The sequence below is a fragment of the Pleurodeles waltl genome, chromosome 9, assembly GCF_031143425.1.
Source record: "Pleurodeles waltl isolate 20211129_DDA chromosome 9, aPleWal1.hap1.20221129, whole genome shotgun sequence".
In the NCBI taxonomy this organism is placed as follows: Eukaryota; Metazoa; Chordata; class Amphibia; order Caudata; family Salamandridae; genus Pleurodeles; species Pleurodeles waltl.
The window spans coordinates 527,778,295-527,800,920 of NC_090448.1; the positions used below are offsets into that span (position 1 = coordinate 527,778,295).

General features: G+C 43.9%; 1 protein-coding gene across 1 annotated transcript in view; it reads right to left on the minus strand.

Annotated features, from left to right (window-relative positions):
* Positions 1–22,626, minus strand: part of LRRC9 (leucine rich repeat containing 9) — a 640,455-nt gene that overhangs the window by 512,523 nt on the left and 105,306 nt on the right. The window contains exons 5-6 of the mRNA XM_069207426.1: positions 18,464–18,527; positions 5,615–5,685 (exon numbers count right to left, since the gene is read on the minus strand). Coding sequence (XP_069063527.1) covers positions 5,615–5,685; positions 18,464–18,527 — 135 coding nt within the window. The remainder of the gene's footprint in view (positions 1–5,614; positions 5,686–18,463; positions 18,528–22,626) is intronic.

The window sequence follows — 22,626 nt, forward strand, 5'->3', positions numbered from 1 at the left end:
GCCCATCATTTGTAAGAAGCAGAGGGATGGCCTTCTGACACATCAAGAAGAGTATGGGAGACTAGAGTGGTAGAAATGAATGTCTCTACAGGATACATAAAGGAGTGGGAGTGAGGCAAGTGGGCATATGGAAGAGGGAAATGCTGTCTTTCACAGATACTAAAGAAGGTCATCGAACATGTGAATAAGAAGGAACAGAACGTCCTGCACATTAAAAGTGTTGTCCTGCACACTGAAAGTGTTGCAGGCCAACAGACAATAAATGTGCAGGAAGGCTTTCCAATATACGTGATATTCAGTTTGAGCAGCGCCAGAGGATGCTCTGGTGTTAATAGTTGGCGAGACAAGAAGGGACGGTCATGCATCACAAAGGAGGGGGAGCAAGTCATCCAATATAAGCAGGGAAACATGTTTGTGCAGGTGGTGGGGACGTGGCCTTCCATATCTACAGAAATGTCTTATTTTCTAAATTGAAGAAACTTAGGACACAATTTAGTTGTTGACAGGCAGCCGATTTCTCCTTCAGGGAGCAGGAATAAATTACTTTGTTGCTCTCACGGAGGCGCAGCTTGCGAAACTGAGAAATTTCTGCTATGCAGTCTGTAATTCTTAAAGAATTCAATGTCAATGCCAATGAAAGATTGGTCCAAGGCTCTGTCAACATCACGGAGGATTGCACCAAACTGGTTTCTTTTTTGTTTTCGGAAAGAAAATCCCGAAGCAGGATTTTCTTTGTGAAAATAAAAAAGAAAGTGCTCCACTAGTCATGGGTGTCCTCTGCCATGGTGAGGGTAGCAGTGAACGGTTTTCAGGGCTCCTTATCGCCAGGGTTTCCTGGTAGTGACGGACAGTTAAAACTAACCTCTAATGCAACCCATCTAAATCAGGTGGGTGAATTACAGGTCTACTTCCGACAGCCATTATTCAGCGGAGGTGCAGTCGTCCCCGCCGTGATTAAACCTATGGTCTGCCCGCATCTAAATCGGGAGGGCGAACCATTATCATAGCGATATGTATATTCTGTCGAGACGGAGTAAACATATTACCAAGATATAAACCAGGCCCTTAGTCACAACACAGTCTTTTAAATTCCCAGATCTGGAAATAGAGAACATATTTTTAATCTCCGAAAAGATTACATTTTTTCAACTTGAGGTATATACCCTTGAGTTATTTTTGTCACTGGATTTTGGCAGGTTTGCTTCTCTTGATGGGATCATACGTTAATATTCTGTGATTGTCTGAATATTTGCCTAAGTCCAATGATGCTTTCTCCCAGGTTTACCTCAATTCTGAGTAAAAAATATAGTCAGCTTATCCAATATACTGCCAGACTTTTGAATCCATTTTTTCTCCTCAAGACATCTTTCTTCATACCCTCTTCTCTCTGCTTTAGCTACTAAAACTACAAACACATTTAGCCAGGGCATAGAGGCTTTGTTTCAACACGTTTTTTAAAGTTTTCACACGAGGAGCATGTAACAGAATAACACAAATGCCTTCATTACTGGCAGGTAGAACGGAGGGTCACACTTACAACACATGTATAAAGTCTTATGGACTTTTGCTGTCCACATTTTCCTGGCCCTCTAAGGCAGCCTCATGTGGCAATGAGGAAAAAGGAAAGCCACATCTCTGAACCGTTTACTGATACAAACAGCTGTTAATAACGTCCCAGCGTTATTTCAATGATGATTTCAACTTCACATCATAGTTAGGGAGAAGGACAATTTACTTCTGCATGGAGGAGTTGAGTACGTAGGTGCAAATGCATTTTTAAGGATTTTTTAAAACACGTGAAATGAAGACCAAGGGGGTCATTCTGACCTTGGCGATTGATGACCGCCATGGCGGAGGGCGGCGGAAGCACCGCCAACAGGCTGGCGGTGCTTCCTTGGCGATTCTGACCGTGGCGGTAAAGCCGCGGTCAGAAAAGGGGAGCCGGCGGTTTCCCGCCGGTTTCCCGCTGGCCCAGGGAATCCGCCATGGCGGCGCTGCTTGCAGCACCGCCATGGGGATTCCGACCGCCTTCCCGCCAGCCTGTTTCTGGCGGTGTCCACCGCCAGAACCAGGATGGCGGGAACGGGTGCCGTGGGGCCCCTGGGGGCCCCTGCATTGCCCATGCTACTGGCATGGGCAGTGCAGGGGCCCCCTAAGAGGGCCCCACAAAGATTTTCACTGTCTCAAATCTTGGCGGGTAAGGTGCCATCATAACATTACTTTAAATGTGTTTTCTTTCTACCTTGTGCAAATTGAGTACCTAGCAGCTCTTACGCTGAGGCTCGTCTTGCCATTGTTTAATGTCATGGTGGTCACCTGTTACTTTCTCATTTTAAATTGAGGACAAAACTAAAGTGATGAATATACATCATTTATTAGTTTTGAGCGTTTACAGGAGAAAAGGGAGCAGTCTACTGGGACAGTGGTGCTTGGCCCTTCCATTCAGTACCATGAAATTCCTGTCACTCCGCCAATCAGCATAACTCCAAACCTCGCCAGTCTATTTACTTTCCCTCAAATACAGGATAATTGAAAACATCACTTTAGGCAATGCTTCCCGCTTTTATAATTATCCCAAATTCCTGACAATTTATATTCTTCTAAAAAGCACTCAGAAGTAAAATGACGGGCTATTTCCCTACATATTTCAGCCTCTCAGAAATTTCTGTCATACAGTCTGCCTCTGCACAAATAAAATTTTTCCTTAATGACGTACATGGATCACACTCAGTTCCGTGATTCCAGCTAGCCTTGCTACCACTATCTGGAGGCCTCCTTCTGCAGTGCATCAAGAATCTTTAAGGCTATCCTGATTTATACCTAACTAGCATTTTCACTTCCCTTGAGCAAGCTGCTTAAAACTCATGTCATTGAAAACCATCACAAATAACAGACACTTTTTCCAAATGCAGATCACAACTGAAGAGAAGTACCCTCTAAGGGATCTTTCCTCATCTGATTAGGGTAACTTCTCATTTTCTCAAACTCGAATAACACAATGTTCTTAAGAACTAGGGTTTTGTAAAGTAATAAGATATTAGAAATCCTACAGAAGGTAAGCACCTGACTGATGTTCATAATATGGTGTAGGTAGGTGCCCCTACATATCCTTTTATTCCCTGGTATCACATTTACGTTACATTTTGGCAGATTATTTTGTGTCATTCACAATATTGTATGTGGGATTTATGTGTTTGGCCCTTCTAGTCCCCAACTGTACTGCAGTGTGACTCACACTGGCATCTCAGCAGTGATGGCACACTGACATCTTGGCAGTGACTCTGATTTCTGGCAACAGCATGAACAGCATGTCTTGCACTTTTGTTTATACAACCGTCTTAGCTGTATCACTGCAGTTTCCATTAGGTAATTAAAGAGGTATAGGAATGACCACGACTTCTAGATGTTCCTTATGGTTGTTCCTCTGATGTCTTTGCTAAGTTTGCTTGCACTTCCTTTATGTCAAATAACTATTAGGCTGGCGTTAGCAATCTACCTTCTTTAGTGACATTCATCATTTTGGATTTGGGTTCTCTTCTTGGCAGCAAGCACTGCCGACCATTTTGATTAAATTCTCTTTGGTGACAAACGTTGCATTAAGTAAATATTTTATGTAAAACCTTCCGAGAGATGCAGGCCCCTTGCAATAAAAAGTATTTTCTATGCATTCCTAGTATTCTTTGCCACTCTGGACCACTGTTTTGATACACTCGAATGAGTAAGAAACATCGGATTCTGTCCACAGTTTGTTCCTTCATGGGACACTCTGGAATCTGTTTGCTGCAGACTTGTATGTATCTAGTTTTAGAAAGGTGTCTGGGTTCCTTGTCTAAAGGTACTTGGATTTCAAATTGCTCTTCCCATCTGTACCATCAGAATGATTATCTGGTCAGAAAAATCCTGTACTCGTATTTGTCCAGTTGAAAATAACTTTTGCATTCAAAATGTTCTCCTTTATAAAGGAATTTGCACTTTTACAGCCTTTGGAAAGGACTAGTATATCGAACTTTCTCTGACAATATCCTTTCTATTATCATTGGTACATCAACTGAAATACTGCATCCCACTGCATTGTGCCTGAAAAGGTCATGTGAAGGACATGTTCCACCCAACAGGCCTATTTCTACTGCATGAGTCCCCTATAGTGTCTTATGCTGCCTCTGGAAGAGTATCTCCCCCCATCCCGCTACATGAAAAGCTGAAATAGGCATTTACCAGAGTACCCAATGGCTTTTATATTTTTTCAAGCAACCTGGCTGGTTGGTCTTCAGACTAGCAAGATTGTCTAAAATGATGGCACTTGTCAGTGCAAGCTCAGATATGGGCTTGAAATTTGAAAGTCAGAATATGCTGCATTCTAGTTAAAGAATATTTTAAGGCTACCACTGAAATTCCATGCATTTTGCCTTTTGAGAAAGTATGTCTTCGACCACTTGCCATGACACAGACACATCCCTGTCCAAAAAGAGAAAAATATAAAATACACCAAATTAATTATGAATACTAATCAACACCAAGTTAATATTTTTGGGCTGTTTATTACTTGAACATTTTCTCAGTGCATTCCTATGTATTTGGTGAGCGTGCTATAAGTTGGATATTTTCTTATCAGATGTCCCTTGCATACTAAAATTCAGGACAGAGATAATACCATTACTCACAACAGAGATACTACAAAGACGTCGCTAAGGTAAGTAAAAAAAATACGGCCTGATTTGGAGTCTGGTGGACGAGTTCGGACTCTGTCAGGGTGACGGAGTAAAGTACTATGTCGATCTGATAAAATCCCCCATCTGCCAAATTCTGAGATGTCCGCCCAGGGGACATCTTTAGCATTGAGTGGAGCTACTGTGCCTAAACAAAAACCCAAATTAGAATTTTGTATTGGAAAAAAATAAAAAAACATTGCTCCTCTCGCCATGGGAGTTTTCTCCCATGGCAAGGGAAGCATTTTGCAGTTTTCACTGCCTGCCACTGCCACGTTTTGCCTGGTAATGATGGACAGTGAAAAACTTGTCATTTCTTTGTCCACTCTAAATTGGGTGGTGGACAGATGGCCAAAACTCCGACAGCCCTTACTCTGTCAGGACGTTGAAAGTTTATGTTGGCAGAAGATACAGAGCAGTCTCCACTATCGACATAATGATGGTCCGCCCATTGCTACATGAGGTGGGTGGACCTTCAGTTCGATGGAGAGGGTACCATGTCCCAGCTGCAACAAACTACCCTCTCTACCAAATTCTAAATTGGGCCCTAGGCATCCATAATTGAAACGCGTTGGTACCCTTCTAATTCAAACTTAAATGTGGTGTCCTCAACATAATTACTGGTATGGTGTTTATAATTCACTAACATGGGAAAATGCGCTAGTAAGAAATTGGATTAAACAACAGATATTCAATTACAATCAATATTTTGTGAATGTTGAATTGTTGTTTCTTATTAAACCACCAAAAAGGGGGGCCTAAGTAAAATCACAGCAAAACAGATTTGATCATCATTACAATGGATGAATATCTGAAAATGCAAATCAATATTTATTTTATTTAGTAATGAGTGGACTGGTCAAATAAGTAATTAGATGCATCAATGCCATAAAGCACAAATTGCATACCTTGAAAGAACATAGTCTGTTGCCAGAAAGGTTTACTGTCTGTAGTTCTTCATTTGGATCCAAGCAGTCCCCTGAAAGAAAAAAAAACATAATGTAGAACATTAAAATATTTTAAAAAGTATGACCTATAAGTATGGGCAAATCATAAGTAAATAAAAGTATAGCTAATGCATTATAACAATGAAAGTGTTTTCTTTCGTAACTTCTGAGGCATGAATCAAAAATAAAATATTGGAACGTGACAACTAACTTCAATTGACAGTGGTGTGTTAAATTATCATGCTTACTTCATTGTAATTTACACTCTGATTTTTATCTTTTTTTCAGAATTGCTTAAAATAATCATCTGCCTTGGAATAATACTGAATATGTAAAATAAGTATATTTTTAAAATTGCAATTAATTATTTCATTTACTGGATTGTTGTGCATTTTGCCAAGAAATGCGGTCCTTTGAATGCACGTGGTACGGACCTTAATTGATAGAATGGGGGAAAAGGACGGTCAAAATGCAGTACATTATTTTGGATTTTTCATGACTATAATAAGGCATGTTACTCAAGAATAGTCTGTCTGCAGAAATAGCTAATAGCTTCTCCTACGTTTTAATAGCATTCCAGATCTATGCCTAATAAAACTATTCATTAAAAGGTCCATGTAAACAGAAATTGCCAGCATCCTTGGAATCCAGAAGAAATCATTTTGATGACTGGAATAAAGTAGTAACTTGGTTTTAGGATTTAACCGTTGTGTTACTGCACAACGGTGCAATTTTTGCAGAAACCAGACCTTGATCCCAGAAGGGAGTGGGGTTGGAGTCAAGACAAATTCTGCTAAACTTTGCTAAAGCAAAATTCATCATTGTTTTTTTCTATACACCTGAAATTTAAGATTGAACAGTCTTTTAAAAAATTAGCAGTCACAATTCTTAGTCACTTCCTGCATGTGGGTCAATCCAAACCTCAATAACAATAAGTAAGGCTGTCGTTGTCCCAAGTACAACAAAAGAACATGGCGCAGCTTTAACCAAATATCAGCGCCAACTACTCCTGGCTTCAACTTTTCCCAACAAGTGAAAGAACTCTGTGGAAATATTATCACCCAAAAGTTGGAAACCATGACACAAAATACCAAGACACGTAAAAAAGGAGGCAACATGTTCACATGATTGCTGATTACTATAGTCATCCCCAAAGATGGATCCAACCTAACCCCGTAAAGTAGAAGTATGTTTGTAACAAACTGTACCTTATTAAGATTTGCCTGGACAAAAAGCTGTGTTCTAGGACTTTGTGCACTTCACCACTGCTAACCAGTGCTGAAGTGCTTGTGCTCCCCCCTGTTAAACATGGTAAAATATACTTACATCTGATTGGCATATTTAATTTACTCTTAAGTACCTTGTAGAGTGATATACCATATACCCAGGCCTGTAAATTAAATGCTACTAGTGGGCCTTCAGCACTCATTGTGCCACTTTCTTAATTAGCCCCTTAAAACATGCCACAGGCCTGCAATTGCAGCATGCATGCATGCAGTATTAAACACCAAATTTGACTTGGCAATATAACCCCCTAGCTAATCCTTAAACTCCCCTTTTATTGTATATAGGCCACCCCTAAGGTAGGAACTACGTGGCCCATGAAGCAGAGTGCAGTGTCTTTAAAACGTTGGAAATGTACTTTTAAGTTTTACATGTCCTGGTAGTGAAAATCAGGGCTAACTTTCCCATACAGTAACATTGAGTTGCTTTATTAAATGAACAAGATTTACTTTAGATTGCGAACAGGTGAACGTTTCATGTTTGGTGTCTGAGAAATTGTAATTAAAATTCTCTTGATTGGTAAAGCCGGATTTTAAGTTACAATTCTGAAAATGCCACTTTTAGAAAATTTGAACTTTCCTGCCCTAGCTATTTGGTGCCTGCATCCTGTCCTGAGTCCCATGACTTAGTGTAGGTGGCACTCGGTCTCTGTTCATTCCTTCCAGAGAGCCACAATAGAGGGATTAGATGTGCCTGGATATGCCATTACCTGGCAGCATTGTGGGGGGGAGGGGCGGAGCTGGGCTCAGAACCACTTACAACTGAATAAGCTGTGATCTGCCTTCATACAAAGGACTTGTTATCCTGACATTGTTCATGCAGCCAGTTTAGAGCCACGACAGGGGAGTTACGAAACTTCAAGCACTTCAGCTGGAATTCTCTAGAAAGTTCTCATACTTCAAAGAACACACCATGTATAAAAAGGGGACCCTCAGACCCACTCTACAGTTTACATTCTGGACCTGCGGAAAGACTGTCAGTTGACCTCCTGCTGCTGTGCACTCCACAAGACTGCTTTGCTGCACCTAGAAGGACTGATATGCTGCCTGGAGACTCCCTTGAATACTCAGAGGCCTACCTTGATGCGTGAGCCCTGTTTCATTATTTGAATCAAGGTCTACCAGAGTGACACCAAGTGCTAGCTGGCTAGCCTCCTGATCAGAGCCTCAGGGAAAGACAAGTCTCCAACTATCTTGAATCCACACCTGGACCCAGCCTGGATGAGTCCTAAACCCTAAGTGGTGCTCCTCCAGTCCTGGACCCTTCGTTGTGATGTTAAAGGTGCCCAAACAGCTAAAATCCAAAACATAATACTTACAAACATTTACTGCTCAGAGAACCGAGAGATGACTAGGACCAATCCGCTTGTCCATCTTACCAAAGTGCATTGCCGGTCGGCCTGACTTTGCAGAAGTTCTTCTCCATAACAGCAAATCCTGTTCAGTGGTCCTTTGTAAAAGGGGTATCCGATCTCCCGGAACTCCTGTCTGCTACAGACTCCAGCTTCGTCCAGCTGGAGATTTTTGACTTCGAAAAAAGAGACTAGGGACCTAATTTAGAGTTTGGCCGAGGGGGTTACTCCATCACAAGTATCGCATCGCCATATATTACGATACCATTACAGCCTATGGAGATCGTAATAAGGTGGACAGGAGATCTATCACATTTGTGACAGAGCAACCCGTCCATCAAACTCTAAATCAAGCCCTAAGTCTGAACATCGAAATCCTTAACGCACCGTCGTCCAGCAACCCCCCAACAATGCTCCATCCTCGGACACCACCCGCAGCCTAGCCCTGCTGAACTTAACCTTATCAGAACATTTTTCTCAGAATTTCTTTTAAGTTCAAAGGTAAGCGAAGGCCGGGTCCAATCCAATTCTTGTATCGGATTTGGGCTTCATCGCAGTCAGTCATATTTTTTACTTGAGCAGGTCTTGCACAACTAGGTTGGTGCTTTAATCTTTTAGGAGCTATTTCTTACCTTTAAACTTTAAAAACTCATAAGTAGGGTTCTACTAATTGGAATTTTCGTAGTTTTGGTGTCAAATAATGTATTTATATGTACTGTATTTTTCTAAATTGGTGTGGGATTTTTTTGTGTTGTGTTTTCACTTTTTTTTTTGCTTGAATCTTTTTATTGATATGTATCCATTTAAGCTTATTCACTACAGTTTTGGTAATTGAATTTGTTACATAGGGTCATACTTTGGATATATTCTCTATCCCTTTGAACTCTTTCCAGAGGAGCTAACAAAATATTACTTGTAGCAGATATGAACATTGGTAGCGATTAGTCACAAACTGGGAATGGAGTTGCTTTATAGAACAAATGCAGATGAGGGGAAGTCCTGATTAAGTTCTACTTACTTAACTCAGTGGATGTCTCTTCATGGAGCATGTAACACTTCAAGTTAGCTTCAAAATAAATAGTGTATTCATAGGGTCACTGATAATTTTGGGGATTCAGCATTGATAATAAGCAGAACATTATAAAACTGAAAAATTATATAACAAAACATGGAGTCTGATTTAAATGCCCCCAACCCCTGGCCCGAGGGACCCCAGTATAACTGCATAACTGACACTTCTCCCAAATCCAGGGTTTATCATTAAAATAATTTGTCAGAGGTTTGTCTTGACCGTAAATGACATAAAGAAGTAGATATGCCATGAAGGGTTCAGATATCAATCTTAGCATATGAATTGCCTATTCCAGTGTTGTTTCTGTGTCTTGTGCATCTGCTTCACTAGAGCCTCTATCATATTCTGGCTTGCGTAGATGAGTCAGCAACGCGTCCCAGCTAGCAGATAGGGGATATTTGCGCATGCCCAAAGAGTCTTCCCGTCTCAGCGCCACTCCCTCAGCTTCCGCCCACACCAAAAAAGATTTCTCCCCCGCCAGCGCGGATGGAGGCTCAGTGGCTTTCCATCTCAGAGTAATCAGGAGCTTGCCCGTTAGTAGCCCGAGGTCCAGGAATCTCGTGGAGGCTTTATGTTTTTTATCTCTTGGGAAGAGGCCAAGGATACAGGACTCTCAAGCATTCAATGGTTGGTGTGACATGCATGTTGATATGCTGCTATTCTGTGCCAATAGTTGCTTAAGGAGGGACAGGACCACAGCATGTGAAGAATATCCACTCCCACTAGCCTACGGAGGGGACATGCGACATCCACACGGTTGAAATGTTTATTAATGTGGGCCGGGGTGAGGTATTCTCTATGAATAATATAAAATTGGAAAAGGTGGAATCTGGAGTTGTGGGGGATGTTAGTGTGACTAGATAGTGCCGCTCTCCATGCTGTATCAGTAAAGGGTTCAGTTGAGTCGTCCTAACAGGTGGTGTGCAGCGCGGTGTGGGTATGTAGCGTGTCCAATCTAAGAGCTTCAGTGAACTACTGTATCAGATGTCGCCTTGTCCCATAACTTGTATATATTGTACAAGTAAGTGTGTTGGGGGGCCAACTGCCATATCCCCTCCATCTGCTCGACAATTCCCTCACCAATGAGTTGTATAGTAAAAATTGTCGTGCCGGGAGGCCAGTCTCTGCTGTCAGTTCATTAAATGGGGTGAGCCTATTGTCGCTGGAGAGGTTGCCCAGTGTGTATAAATCTTCAGTGTGCGAAGGCCCCAGTTCAGTGGTAGGCGTGATCCTTGTACTGCACTGCATCACTAGCAGTGCCAATGACGGGGCATAGGGAATGGTTTCACTCATGAGGCTTAAACCTATGCGGTAGCAACAATGTGCCACATTTAAAAAGAGTTCTACAGGTGGTTTCGCGGTTGTGAGTAGGTAGAAGAGGTGCATGATCTGCGCAAGTGTCCAGGGTGGGGAGTTAGTTGCTGTTTCAGATAGCTGAAGACCCGCCAGCTATCACATCACCCACTGAAGTTGAGAGGCCAAGTAATACTGTTTCATTTTTTACACTGAGAGGCCGCCTTGAGTCAAGGGTAAGTAGAGTTTTTTTCAACGCAACTCTGCATCGGCCTTTGTTCCAGATAAATTCCCTCATTCTGGGCTCCAATTCTTTAAAGAAGCTGGCTGGGACGTAGTATGGTAAGTTGGGGAAGAAATATAAGGCGAAGGAGCACTATCATTTTCAGGAGGGCGATCCTTCCTGCCACTGAGAATTTTTTGCCAAAAGGTCATTTGGTAACGAACAGATGATACTGCCTTTCTGAGGTTCCCATCATGAAGATCCACCCTCCCTGTGGAATATGTGTGTACCCAGGTATCGGAACGTCTTGGGTTGCCAAGGAACGTTGACTCCTGGGAGATTTGGATTGAAGGGGAAGAGGCATGATTTTGCCCAGTTAACTCGTAGGCCAGATAGGGTGGCAAATCGTTGCAGAATGACCGCAATTTCGTGAGGGATGTTATCAATGTCTCTGAAGTACAACAGGAGATCATCCGCGTATAAAGATATGATATGTGGGCCGTCGCCCAGTAGGTTGCTCCAGTCCTTTCCTCTCTTGCAAAGCTCCACAGCCAGAGGCTCCATTGCTAGAGAAAGCAGTAGTGGAGAGACGGGGCAGCCCTGTCGAGTAACCCTGCCCACCTCAACCGGGTCAGAAATGATCGTGCCTACATTGACCCTGAACGGGAGGTCGTGTATACAGCAGTTTTACCATACGTAGGAAATAAGTTCCAAGACCAAATAGCTGCAGTGACTCAAACAGATAAGATAATTCCAAAGAGTCGAAGGCCTTCTCCAAGTCAAGTACCAGACATCCCGCTCGAGGCCAATCCCGCGTTGAATATCTCATGACTCGAAATAGACTTCTGATGTTGTGGGAGGTGTCCCGTACAGGTACGAAACCTTTCTGGTCTTGGTGAACCGGCTGAGGGACCAGGGGTGCCAACCGTGTTGCGAAGGCCTTGGCCAGGATTTTATAATCAGTATAGAGCATCGCCAGTGGTCTGTAGGAGCCAAGCTCCAATGGGTCCTTGCCAGGTTTGTGGAGCGACACCAGTAGCGCCTCTCATTGCAATGCAGGTAGGGATGTCATCTGCACTGCCTCCTCATAGAGACAGAGAAGGCGAGGCGCGAGTGTGGAAGATAAGGACTTGTAAAAGTCGGACGGGAGGCCATACGGGCCTGTTTTTTTTTTACCTGCAGACAATGCATGTATACTATCCTGCACTTCAGATAGTGTCAGGGGCGCCTCCAGTTCTCCCCGCTGGTCATCTGTCAGTCGAGGCAAGGTGATCAAAGAAATAAAATTGTTGTATTCCGTCGGGTCTATTGCCGCAGTGGAGCAGTAAAGTGTCCCGTAGTATTGTGTGAGCTAAGAATGGATTTCTTGGGGAGTGTGGAATACATCCCCAGTTGATGAGCAGAGTTCTGTGATAGGACTGCGGTCATGGTCTTGACGAATAAGCCAGGCCAACAGCTTGCCTGATCTGCAGGCAGAGACATGTGTGCGGGCTGAGTGGGCTGCATAATTTAAACAACGTAGTCTCTCTAAAAGGGATATATGCTCTGCTCAGGCAGACAATAGTTGTGTTGTCTCTGAGGAGTGTTGGGGGGCGTTCTGTTCGTGTTGCATCAGGAATCGCTCCACTTTAGTCAGGTCACGTTTGATGGATTTGCGCAAGTTCCACGGTTTGCCCATACAATGGCCTCTGATGAAGGCTTTAAATGCTTCCCATTCAACTAAGGCCAGAAGACGCCGTGCCAATGTTATGCTCAAAATATTCGGGAATCACTTTATCTAGCGATGCTTTAAATGCTGTCCCTTCTAACAGTTCCGGGGCGGAGTCTGCTAGTAGGAACGCTTGTGGGAGATATATCCCATCCCAAGTGCAGATGCTGCAAATTGTGGTCTGAGTGAGTGTGACCCAAATAGTCTGATCCCAGCACTACAGGATATAGGTTAGTTGCACATAGTATGCTATCTAGACGGACATGTAATTGGTGTGGCACAGAAAAATACGAATAGACTCTGGTATTAGCATTATGTTGGTGCCATATGGCCAATAATCGCCAGTTCTGGAGCCAGTTACTTAAGGCGTGTGCAGCTACCACGGCAGGTGCAGTGGGCAATGGTGGGAAAGATCGGTCAAATAAAGGATCCAGTACACTATTAAAATCACCCCCCAACAACCAGGGAAGGTCAATCCAACGAGAAAACAGGCTGGATAATGAACAAAAAAATGAGGCCTGATCTGGGTTTGAAGCATATACGGAAACTAGCACTATTGCACGGGCAGCAAGGTGCCCACGTACCAGGGAATATCGGCCCTGTGCAGCAATGATTTGATCTTCTGCCACGAAAGGAATGCCCAGTCTAATCCAGACAAATGCCCCTCTGGCATAGGAAGAGTAACCTGTCGCGTAGAGTTGCCCTTGCCATTGCAGCTGTAGTCTAGCTACCTCCAGTTGCACGACGTGAGTTTCCTGCCAGAGCGCTATATGAATTGAGTGTCTTTTATGATATGAATATATGTAATATCTACGTGCTGGCGTATGTATGCCTCGCACATTCCACGTAAGGATGGCAAAGAAGTTCATGGTGGGTCATTGCGTTGATAGTGTCCAGTAGTCCCACCATTGGAGATAGGGGATGTCGCGCAACCAGCGACAGGGTCCTTGCGGGTCAGCGAGCAAGAAAATCTCAGGCTCCATTTAAAAACAAACAGATATAACTCAGGATCACTAACTAGTGGAAGAGTAACATGATAGACTACCATTAGAGCAGAGGGACAACTGGTGTCTGCCCAAACAAAGCAACTTGTCTATTTGGTGAAACAAGTGTAAGGGAGAGGTCCCCGCTAATAGGGGAGTGGGATGGGCACGGTGAGATGTGTTTGAGAAAAACTAGGGTATAACCCTTGGCCCAGCATAAGAGCAGGCGGCCAACAGCAGCAGGATATAGCAGTAAATAAAGGAGACATTGGGCGGTGTCCCACCCGAAGACCATCTGCCGGCCACAGTAGAGGCCAAGGCCGGTACCAGCACCGCCGAACCATCCACAAGATCGTGGGGAAGACAGCAAGGACACTTCAAGGAGAGTCTTGGATTGCAACAAAGTGTGGCCTCCCAGGCGCCACATGCAGCTCTCCTCCGTTAACTGAAGAATTGTCGGCCGTGTGTCAATATAATAGGTTTAGAGTAGTTTGTCTGCCGTCTGTGGCGTCACTGCGGGACAGGCGGAGGATCCCACTTCAGAAGAGGTTTCGAGGGAGGAAGCATCCTCTCCATTAGATTGTGAGAGCTCCGCTTCTGCACCCGAGATAATTGGAAGGACATTAATGGCTGCCGCAGGCTGTAGTGCACAACAGCATTCTTGTATAATTTGTTCCAGATCGAGGGGGTGTCTCAGCTCTCTAGGGGCAACCATGTGTTTTTTGTGATTTCTCAGTTTGCGGGAATGCAGACCCCGCACTGTTGGTATCTCTACTTCAACGTCACGCCTGCTGATCTGATCCGTGGATTTCAGCCATTCCCAGGCCACTTCTGGTGTGTTAAAGAAGTGCTTTTTGCCATCAGTTGCTACTCGCAGTCTGGCCGGAAAAAGGAGGGAATATGACAAGTTAAGGGCACAGAGTTTGCACTTTATTGATAAGAAGGAAGCACGTTCTCGTTGTACGGCAATTGTGTACTCTGGGAATAGCATGACCGGGGTGTTGTCCACTCAGATTGTTGGGAGCGATCTGACTGTACGGATGTATATCATCTCTGTCCGCGTAGTGTAGCGGGAGAGGTAGAAAGGGATACGGACCAGTGCCCGGCGGACAGACCCTGGTGGGGACCCTATGGGCACACTCTCCCGAAAAGAAAGGTGTCAAGGAGCCCTCCCGGACCAGCTCCCGGAGCCAGGTTTCAGAGTAGGCGACAAGGTCCAGGCCCTCCACGCCCTCCGGGAGGCCTATGACACAAATGTTATTCCTCCTAGTGCGCCCCTCAGCATCCTCTACACGATGTTCCAGTATTTCTATCCGGTCCAGCGCTTTCTGTAGCGAAGTCTCCAGTTGATCTGTTTTGGGTGCCAGGTTATGGAGCTGGTCCTCCAATGAGCGGGTTTTGTCTGCTAGCTTGCGGTGATCCGCATGGAGCAAGGTGAGATCACTGGCCACTTTATCGATCTTGCCCGCCAGTGAGGTCCGAGTTTGATCTATGGAGGTGCCTATGCGCTCCACAGCCACCAGCACTGCGTCCAATTTGTGGCTGTCTGGGTTGAGGGCTTCTGCCTGCGACTTAGCCCCCACCCCCGAACAAAGGCGGCCTGTTCCCGCCACTGTGTGGTCCGAGGGGGCGAAGTGCATCAGCACAGATCGCAGCTGTGGGCGCTAGCCAAACTCCAATTAGTAGGGATGCGGGAGGCCCACTTGCATGTGCAGTGGGCAAGGCAAGGCGCACGAGCAGCCTTCCTCTCCGCAGTATCTGTGTCGCAAGGGAGTCGTCTGGTAGCCACTCCGGTGACAAATGGTAGTACCGTTTAACTGCCCCAGCGTGATTGAACAAGTCTCGGGGGGGTCAGCCAGAGTAGGATCTCTTCCTTCACTCTTAGGTTCACGCACCACAGCGTTTACTTGTGGGCCCAGCGGCAGTCCCCATCCCAGGGGTGCCGTCTGTTGTCAGCAATGGGAGCTGGTTCAGTAGTCAACCGAAGCAGGCAGGTCAACGCCACTCACAGGGCCCAGCTTTCCACCATCGCCATCTCACCCCGACCAGCGCCACCTGCCTCACCTGATCTGGGCCCGACGGCGCGATCACAGGGATTCAGTCACCTCGGGCCCCGTGCGCACTAGCGTCTCAGGACAGGCCACTCCTTTCACGTTACTCTGCAGGCCGGTGGCCCTGACGCCATCCCTGCCGTCTCTCCAGTGTGTCCAAGCAGCGCAGCCCACTCCTGAGGAAATCCGCTCAGGAACGCATGAGCCTGCTGCTTATTGTCACCCTCCCGATGCCGTATATTTCACGGATAACCAGGGTTTAGCCGCAGAGCTTAACTAGCTCACGCCCCCCATCTTGGCTGGCAAGCCACGCCCCCTATGTTTTCACTTTATTACTGTTTGTGTGCTGCATAAATACTTTACACATTGCCTCTAAGTAAAGCCTGACTGCCTTTGTGCCAAGCTACCAGGGGGTTAAGCACCGGTAACTTTAGTGAGTTTTGTGGTTCACCCTGACAGGCACTGTGGCAGGTCCTTGAACAGGAGTTAACTCCCACCCCATTCAACCAACAACTCAATTTCTCACACCAAGTATTAATATAAGCTTTGTGCACTAACTTTAACATTATCTTTATACTGCCAGTCATTGAGTGACTTTATTGCTTAGTGAACACAGTCACTTGTTTTCATCTTGCAGAAAGTTAGAGGTAGTCTTCTGAGGTCTGGCGTTAGTCAAGAATATTTTGATTTAAAAAAACGTGTGTGTGTGCAATATACTTACTTAAAGTGGCTAAAAGTCATCAGTCTTCATCCATTACAGCATCCACACAGCATGGGGAAGGGGGTCAGTGTCACTGACTAATTTCACTTTGAGTGACTACATTTTGCTGTTCAGCAAGGAGCGCATCTGCAAACAAGGGTGTAATGTTCAGTGGCAGTGGTTTTGTTTTTAATTTATTATTATGGTGCTGCCTTTGTGGTTAGAGCCTGTTGTGATAGCAAGCTGCCTTTTACCAGCACTTCCATGTTGAGCACAAGTGCTTAATTTTAGCTTGTGGTTTCCAATGCTTGGCACCGGCACCTAATCTTCAACACCAGCACTTATGACAGTCTGCCACATAGGGGTGCTGTCTGTGTAATTTAGAGATAAATTACTAACACTTGCAGCCCAAAACATTCTTATAGATTTAGAGGATTGGAATAGTCTGAACTGCCACTCTTCTAGGAGTGTGATGGTTAGCAGTTGTGTTGGTATGATCATTGGCAACGTTGGCAGGGGCAATGGGTGGACCAAGCTGCGGCAGCCTCCTGTCGGGGCCCTGGCACTTATTTATTCATTTGTTTTTACAAATTATGCACTGTTGAGCACGGAGCACCTTTCAGCTGTATTACTTCCTGTCTCCTGCAAATGGTGTTGTAAATTCATGTTGGAGTTTCCTCGTTTATATGGCAATTGCTATTTCACAGCATGCCACATTGTGTCCATTTGAAACTTCTTTATGAAGTTGTCATTTTTTTAGTACGCGCACAATGAAGCGTTTTTATACCTGTATTCTCTTACATCAGGTTGTGTGTATTTTAATTGAGGACTACAGTTATATTTGTAAACCAATCTTTATGTCCTGCTTGTATGGCTTTTAGGTTTGCTTTCAGTGGTCTTGCAAGTGGTTATATTTGTAAACAATTTCAGTCTGTATGTCCTATGTGGATGACTTTCTTGTGTGCATTCAGTCTCTTGTTTGTCGTGCTTCTATATACATTTAACTATTATATAACTAATTGAAGTTCTGTTACTTATCCCAAGTTCCTGCTCTATCTATCTTTGCAAATCTATCTACCTGTTCAAACCTGTCTATCTATAAACCCCAATCTATTTAACACTATATATATATATATATATATATATATATATATATATATATATATATATATAGAGCCCTATCTGTGTAACTATCTATACAGCCCTATCTATGTATATATCTTTATCTATCTATAAATACAACTCTATATATGCAACTATATCTATCCATCTATACAACTCTATCCATTCTTCTACCTATACAGCTCTATGTATCATTTATACAACTCTATATATCGATTCATCTATATAACTCTATCTAGTTGTTTGTTGTGTCATTCACATTTTTCATTCGGCCACTGGAGCATGCATCCTTTGACAATGGATCAGTACACTTCAGCCACTGGCTTACTTTACTTTGAATAACAGTATGCTGGCCTTTTACAAGAAATACGTCCACACAACAAGTAGTCCTCTTCTGAGTCCTGGGCTACGATGGCAAAGTGTGGTATTTTTGCCTTTAGCCAATAATGTTTTTTAGATTGATGATAGCCAGCTGCTTATCCCTGCAGTAACATTTTGTACAAACTGTGACTGAACAAAACAAGAATTGCAAAAGCCAAAAGGCAGGTCACCAATGCCAGACCTATTGGCTTTGCCAGTGGTTGTTTGAAGTACATGTTGTTTTTTATTAGTTCTGTAGGAGCTCTTCTGTACCAAGACCTGCTGTAATACATTCAAAACAGCAAAAGAGGTCCAATGAGGAAAAGAAGAATGTTGTCATTTTGAGGTGATAGCTGGGTTGTATGGCAACATATGCTCTTTTAGACAACAAAGATAATGAAACAACAACTATAACATAGTAACAGAAACATTATTTTTCACACTATGAAGGTAACATTCAAGAATTCTCAGTCTAATATATGTACCAAGCATTCATTTAGAAGCAATCAATATTGCTCTGTACAAAACTAAAAATATTTAGTAAAAAAATATCAAAGCTGTCAAAATAAGGATGGCTACTAGCAATCGTTAGGCTGGGTTCACATTGCTCAGAAATCTATGTGCAGATTTGACAATATTGTATATTACATAACAATAACTTACCAATTGTACTGATTAAGTTTCCAGCAAGATTTAATTCCTTTAAATTCTGCAGGGTATGGAGCCCCTGATTAAACAAATTAAGACAAACAAATTAAAACATTTCCGTTGAGAAAATATATGATTTACTTGAAAAAACAGTGCTAGTTGTCACAAAATAACTAAAGTGCAATAACATTTGTACTTTGAAAATGTAAGCAATGTAATTATTCAATATCATTATTCAGACATGAAAAAGGTAAGGTCTTGACGTTCCATAAAACATTCACATTTCTGCAGAAGCAGAAAATCCTAAAACGGCTTACACACTATGGGGCTCATTACGAGTTTGGTGGTCGGACAATCAGACCGCCTAACTCGTGGTGATGAGGCAGCCATCAACCCTGAGGCCTCACCCCCACTGTATTATGAGATTCCCACCAGGCTGACCATTGGAAACATCGCATTACGGCGTTCCTACCGAACAGTGCTACAGTATTTGTCACGGCTCACCTTAAGGGAGCTGAGGCCAATACTGTAGCACACCAGCACCCTCAGAATATGCACTGTCTGAAAAGCAGATAGTGTGCATATTCCGAGGGTGCTGAGCAGCGGGGTCCCGCCATGGAAAGGCTGGCAGAAACTTGAATTGTGATCAGCAAAGCGACTGTGGTGGGCCACGTGTCTGACGGCCTCCAGCATGTCGGGAACCATGTTCCAGGCGGTGACAGCGGTCCCCTGGTGGTCCGACTGCTAGGATCGTAATGTGACAGTTGGTCCGCCTGGAGCGAGAATGGCCTTAACAAACAGGTTAAAGGAGGCAGGTTAATTCCAGCTATTACCCCAAGGACAGAACTTTAGAACAGAGTTGTTTAGACTAGTAGAAACCATACAGTAATTTATCTGTCCAGGTTTAAAATATACACTATTCCTTGAGTGGGAAGGGTAAACAGCAAAGTAATTCCAGCACTGGCACAACTGACTAGATACAAATTGATTTTATTTGTCTGTTTTTTTATATTCATAGGCCGTTACTATTAAAAACAATGATCATTAACATGAGTATAACCACTAAAACTGACACATTTAACTTACTATATGCCTTGGTATTGTACTTTTTTTAAAATAAACTTTACAGAATTTTAAACAATTTTAAAATGTGAGGTGAACTTTACAAAATATTATGTCAATAAATAAAAAAATAAATGCACAACTGACAAATGCTGTAGGTAACAGAAAGCATGTTCCCCCCATAGGTTATATTCCCTGAAATAAGAACACAAATGAGGAAAGATAGATTGGTACTTGGCACTGACCCAATGGCTGATACTAGAAATATTGGGTGCCGATAATAAATTATGGTTTTCCATTAAAAGGGAACACCTCTGGTGATTTGGTATAGAGGCTTTAGGGGACATCCACACTTATTCAATAAGGAGACCATACAAGGGATAAAGGAAAATAATGCATTGATGAACTTATGATTGAACTTCTTAGATATCAAAGATGACTGAAGCGTACTTCCCACAGATAAACCAGTGCCACAGCACACTCATTACAGCAGAATAGCTCGAGTTCTACCTCTGACCACCCCTGGAGACATAAAAAACAAAACAAAAAAGATAACCTAGGAAAGCTGTGTACCTGCATGATAATATCAAGGAAGACATGTTACTTTATTCCTCTTGTTCTGCCAGATTTATCGAAAGCCTTTTAAAAATATGGCTGCTTCCACTGTTACCAAACTATGGAATACACACTTGTAATGCTGTTGCCCTGTACTTTCAAACAAAATCCGATTTGTAACATGTTGACATTTTACATATGGTTTATTTGAAAAATCAGAAGAAAAGCCAATCCTAGAATTCAATAATCACAAGTGTATGATGCCCCGTCTCCACTGAGTTATTTTGAAAACAGTTGCAAAGACATGATCGCACACAGCTCTACTATCCAGCCAAAAGGTAGTCCACCAGTGGTTGCCATACTTCACAGAAATGTTCTTGTGCCAAGAAAACAAGTGAGATTTTCTCCATTACCAGAGTGAGCCAGTGTCTCTGCATCCAAGGGGTAGAAGTCTGACATTCTTCCTTTTTTAACACATCGCGATAAGCTGTTTGATGCTCCCGAATGTGTTTAATCAATGCACTTCCAGGTGATAAAATGCGATCAAACCTGTTGTCCTTCAGACAAAGCACAGTTATCCCAACAGAACCAATACCTTTCTAAAATGGCTTATCTGATCTTGTTTCAAAATAGCCTAGTTTTCTCAAATGCTAAGAAGACATGAACCAGTGCACCATCTTTAGGCTAAAATTACGGAAGCACCGCCAACAGGCTGGCGGTGCTTCCCTGCCCATTCTGACCGCAGCGGTAAAGCCGCGGTCAGAAAACCGGGTCCGGCGGTTTCCCGCCAGATTTCGCCCGGCTGGGCGAATCCGCCATAGCGCCGCCATGGGGATTCTGACCCCCTTACCGCCAGCCTGTTTCTGGCGGTTTACAACGCCAGGAAGAGGCTGGCGGTAACAGGTGTCTAGGGGCCCCTGGGGGCCACTGCATTGCCCATGCCACTGGCATGGGCAGTGCAGGGGCCCCCTAACAGGGCCCCAGCCTGCTTTTCACTGTCTGCCTAGCCTTAAGGCCTAGCAGACAGTGAAAAGCGCGACGGGTGCAACTGCACCCGTCGCACACCTGCAACACCGCCGGCTCCATTCGGAGCCGGCTTCAGTGTTGCAGGCCCCCTTCCCGCTGGGCCGGCGGGCGCTAACAATGTTAGTGCCCGCCGGCCCAGCGGGAAGGTTGAAATGGCACCAGTGGTCTTTGGCCGCGGTGCGGCCAAATGGCGGTTCCCGCCAGGCGGGCGGCAATCGCCGCCTGCCGGGGTCAGAATGACCCCCTAAATCTCCAACATCTACTGTCTGCGTTACATAGGCATTATGGTCTGAGGTAAGATTGATACATACAATTCTAGTGGGCTACCCTATGTAATAAATATTTGAGTCAATTAGCTAGATCAGACCAATGACTGTCCTCATCCTCAATGGCACTCCCCTGGTTTGATGCCATGTCCTCTGGAACTCCCATTTACCCTTTAGCTAACATTTAAAAAGGTAGTGTATATCTGGGATGTTAGGCTCCTTGTATTGCTAATGTAAATCTTTCAATCAGGGTGGGTGGCCTCGCTCCTGCCTTTATGCTATGGGAGTGCAGCCCATGGTGAAGTGTCTGCCAATAGAACATGTGCTATTGTTGAGGAATTCTAACAGCCATCTTGCATTTGTCTTAGAGATATGTTCCAGGAAGGGGAATGTAGAACCTAAGACTTCTACATGGCCCACTCTCTAGAGTCTGAATGCATCATTATCTTTAGCAAAGTGCAGATTAATGTGCAATTGGCATAGTAAAATTTGAAGCCTGGTTAACCTTTTTGGGTGGCAACTCTGCCCCATAACTTTAGGGCAATTTTAGTGAACAAATATATTCAAATGCCATGATCAAGTACTTAATTTGTCAAAGAATGAGCGGCGGTGCCCAACGCTCTGCTCAGAAGCCTGTAGCTGGTGCAATTAAGGGTCAGTGAGACGAATACAAAGACTGAACAGTCTTAAAAATCCACTTCATGTCACTTAGTCTGCTATCAGACACTCCGTGCCCCTTTAGCTCACTCTTGCAGGTTCCTTCTTTCTCTGTAACGTTTTTCCAATTTTCTCTTACACTGTCTTCCTGCTTGGTGTGTCTTTCTCACTCTATGTCCAGGTAAATGACTCATGAAGAAATATTAGTGCCAGTGGCCATGACCGGCTCAAATTAAGCACTGCCATGACCAACAAGGAAGACAGACAATGGCCTACACTGTCATCTGGCCACCACATGTTCCTTACGTATTCGAGCCCTTTCAGTTTCTCTAGGAACTACTCTTTCTGGATTTTCAGGTGACTGTCTCAATAATACTTCAGGACATCTTTGGCCCTCAGCTCTGTTTTGCTTTTCATGGCCAATAACAGTTTCATGAGTACCTTGGTCCTACTCCCTACCAAAATTAACTGTGTCAGATGCCTTCTAAGTTTGAGGTGGTTGATTTTTAGCATGTGAGTTGGGAGAGCTTAGAAATGGTATGGAGGACATGCTAGGCGTTAATTTTAGTTATGTACATCCTAAAGAGCCATCAGAATAAAATATGTTCTGAT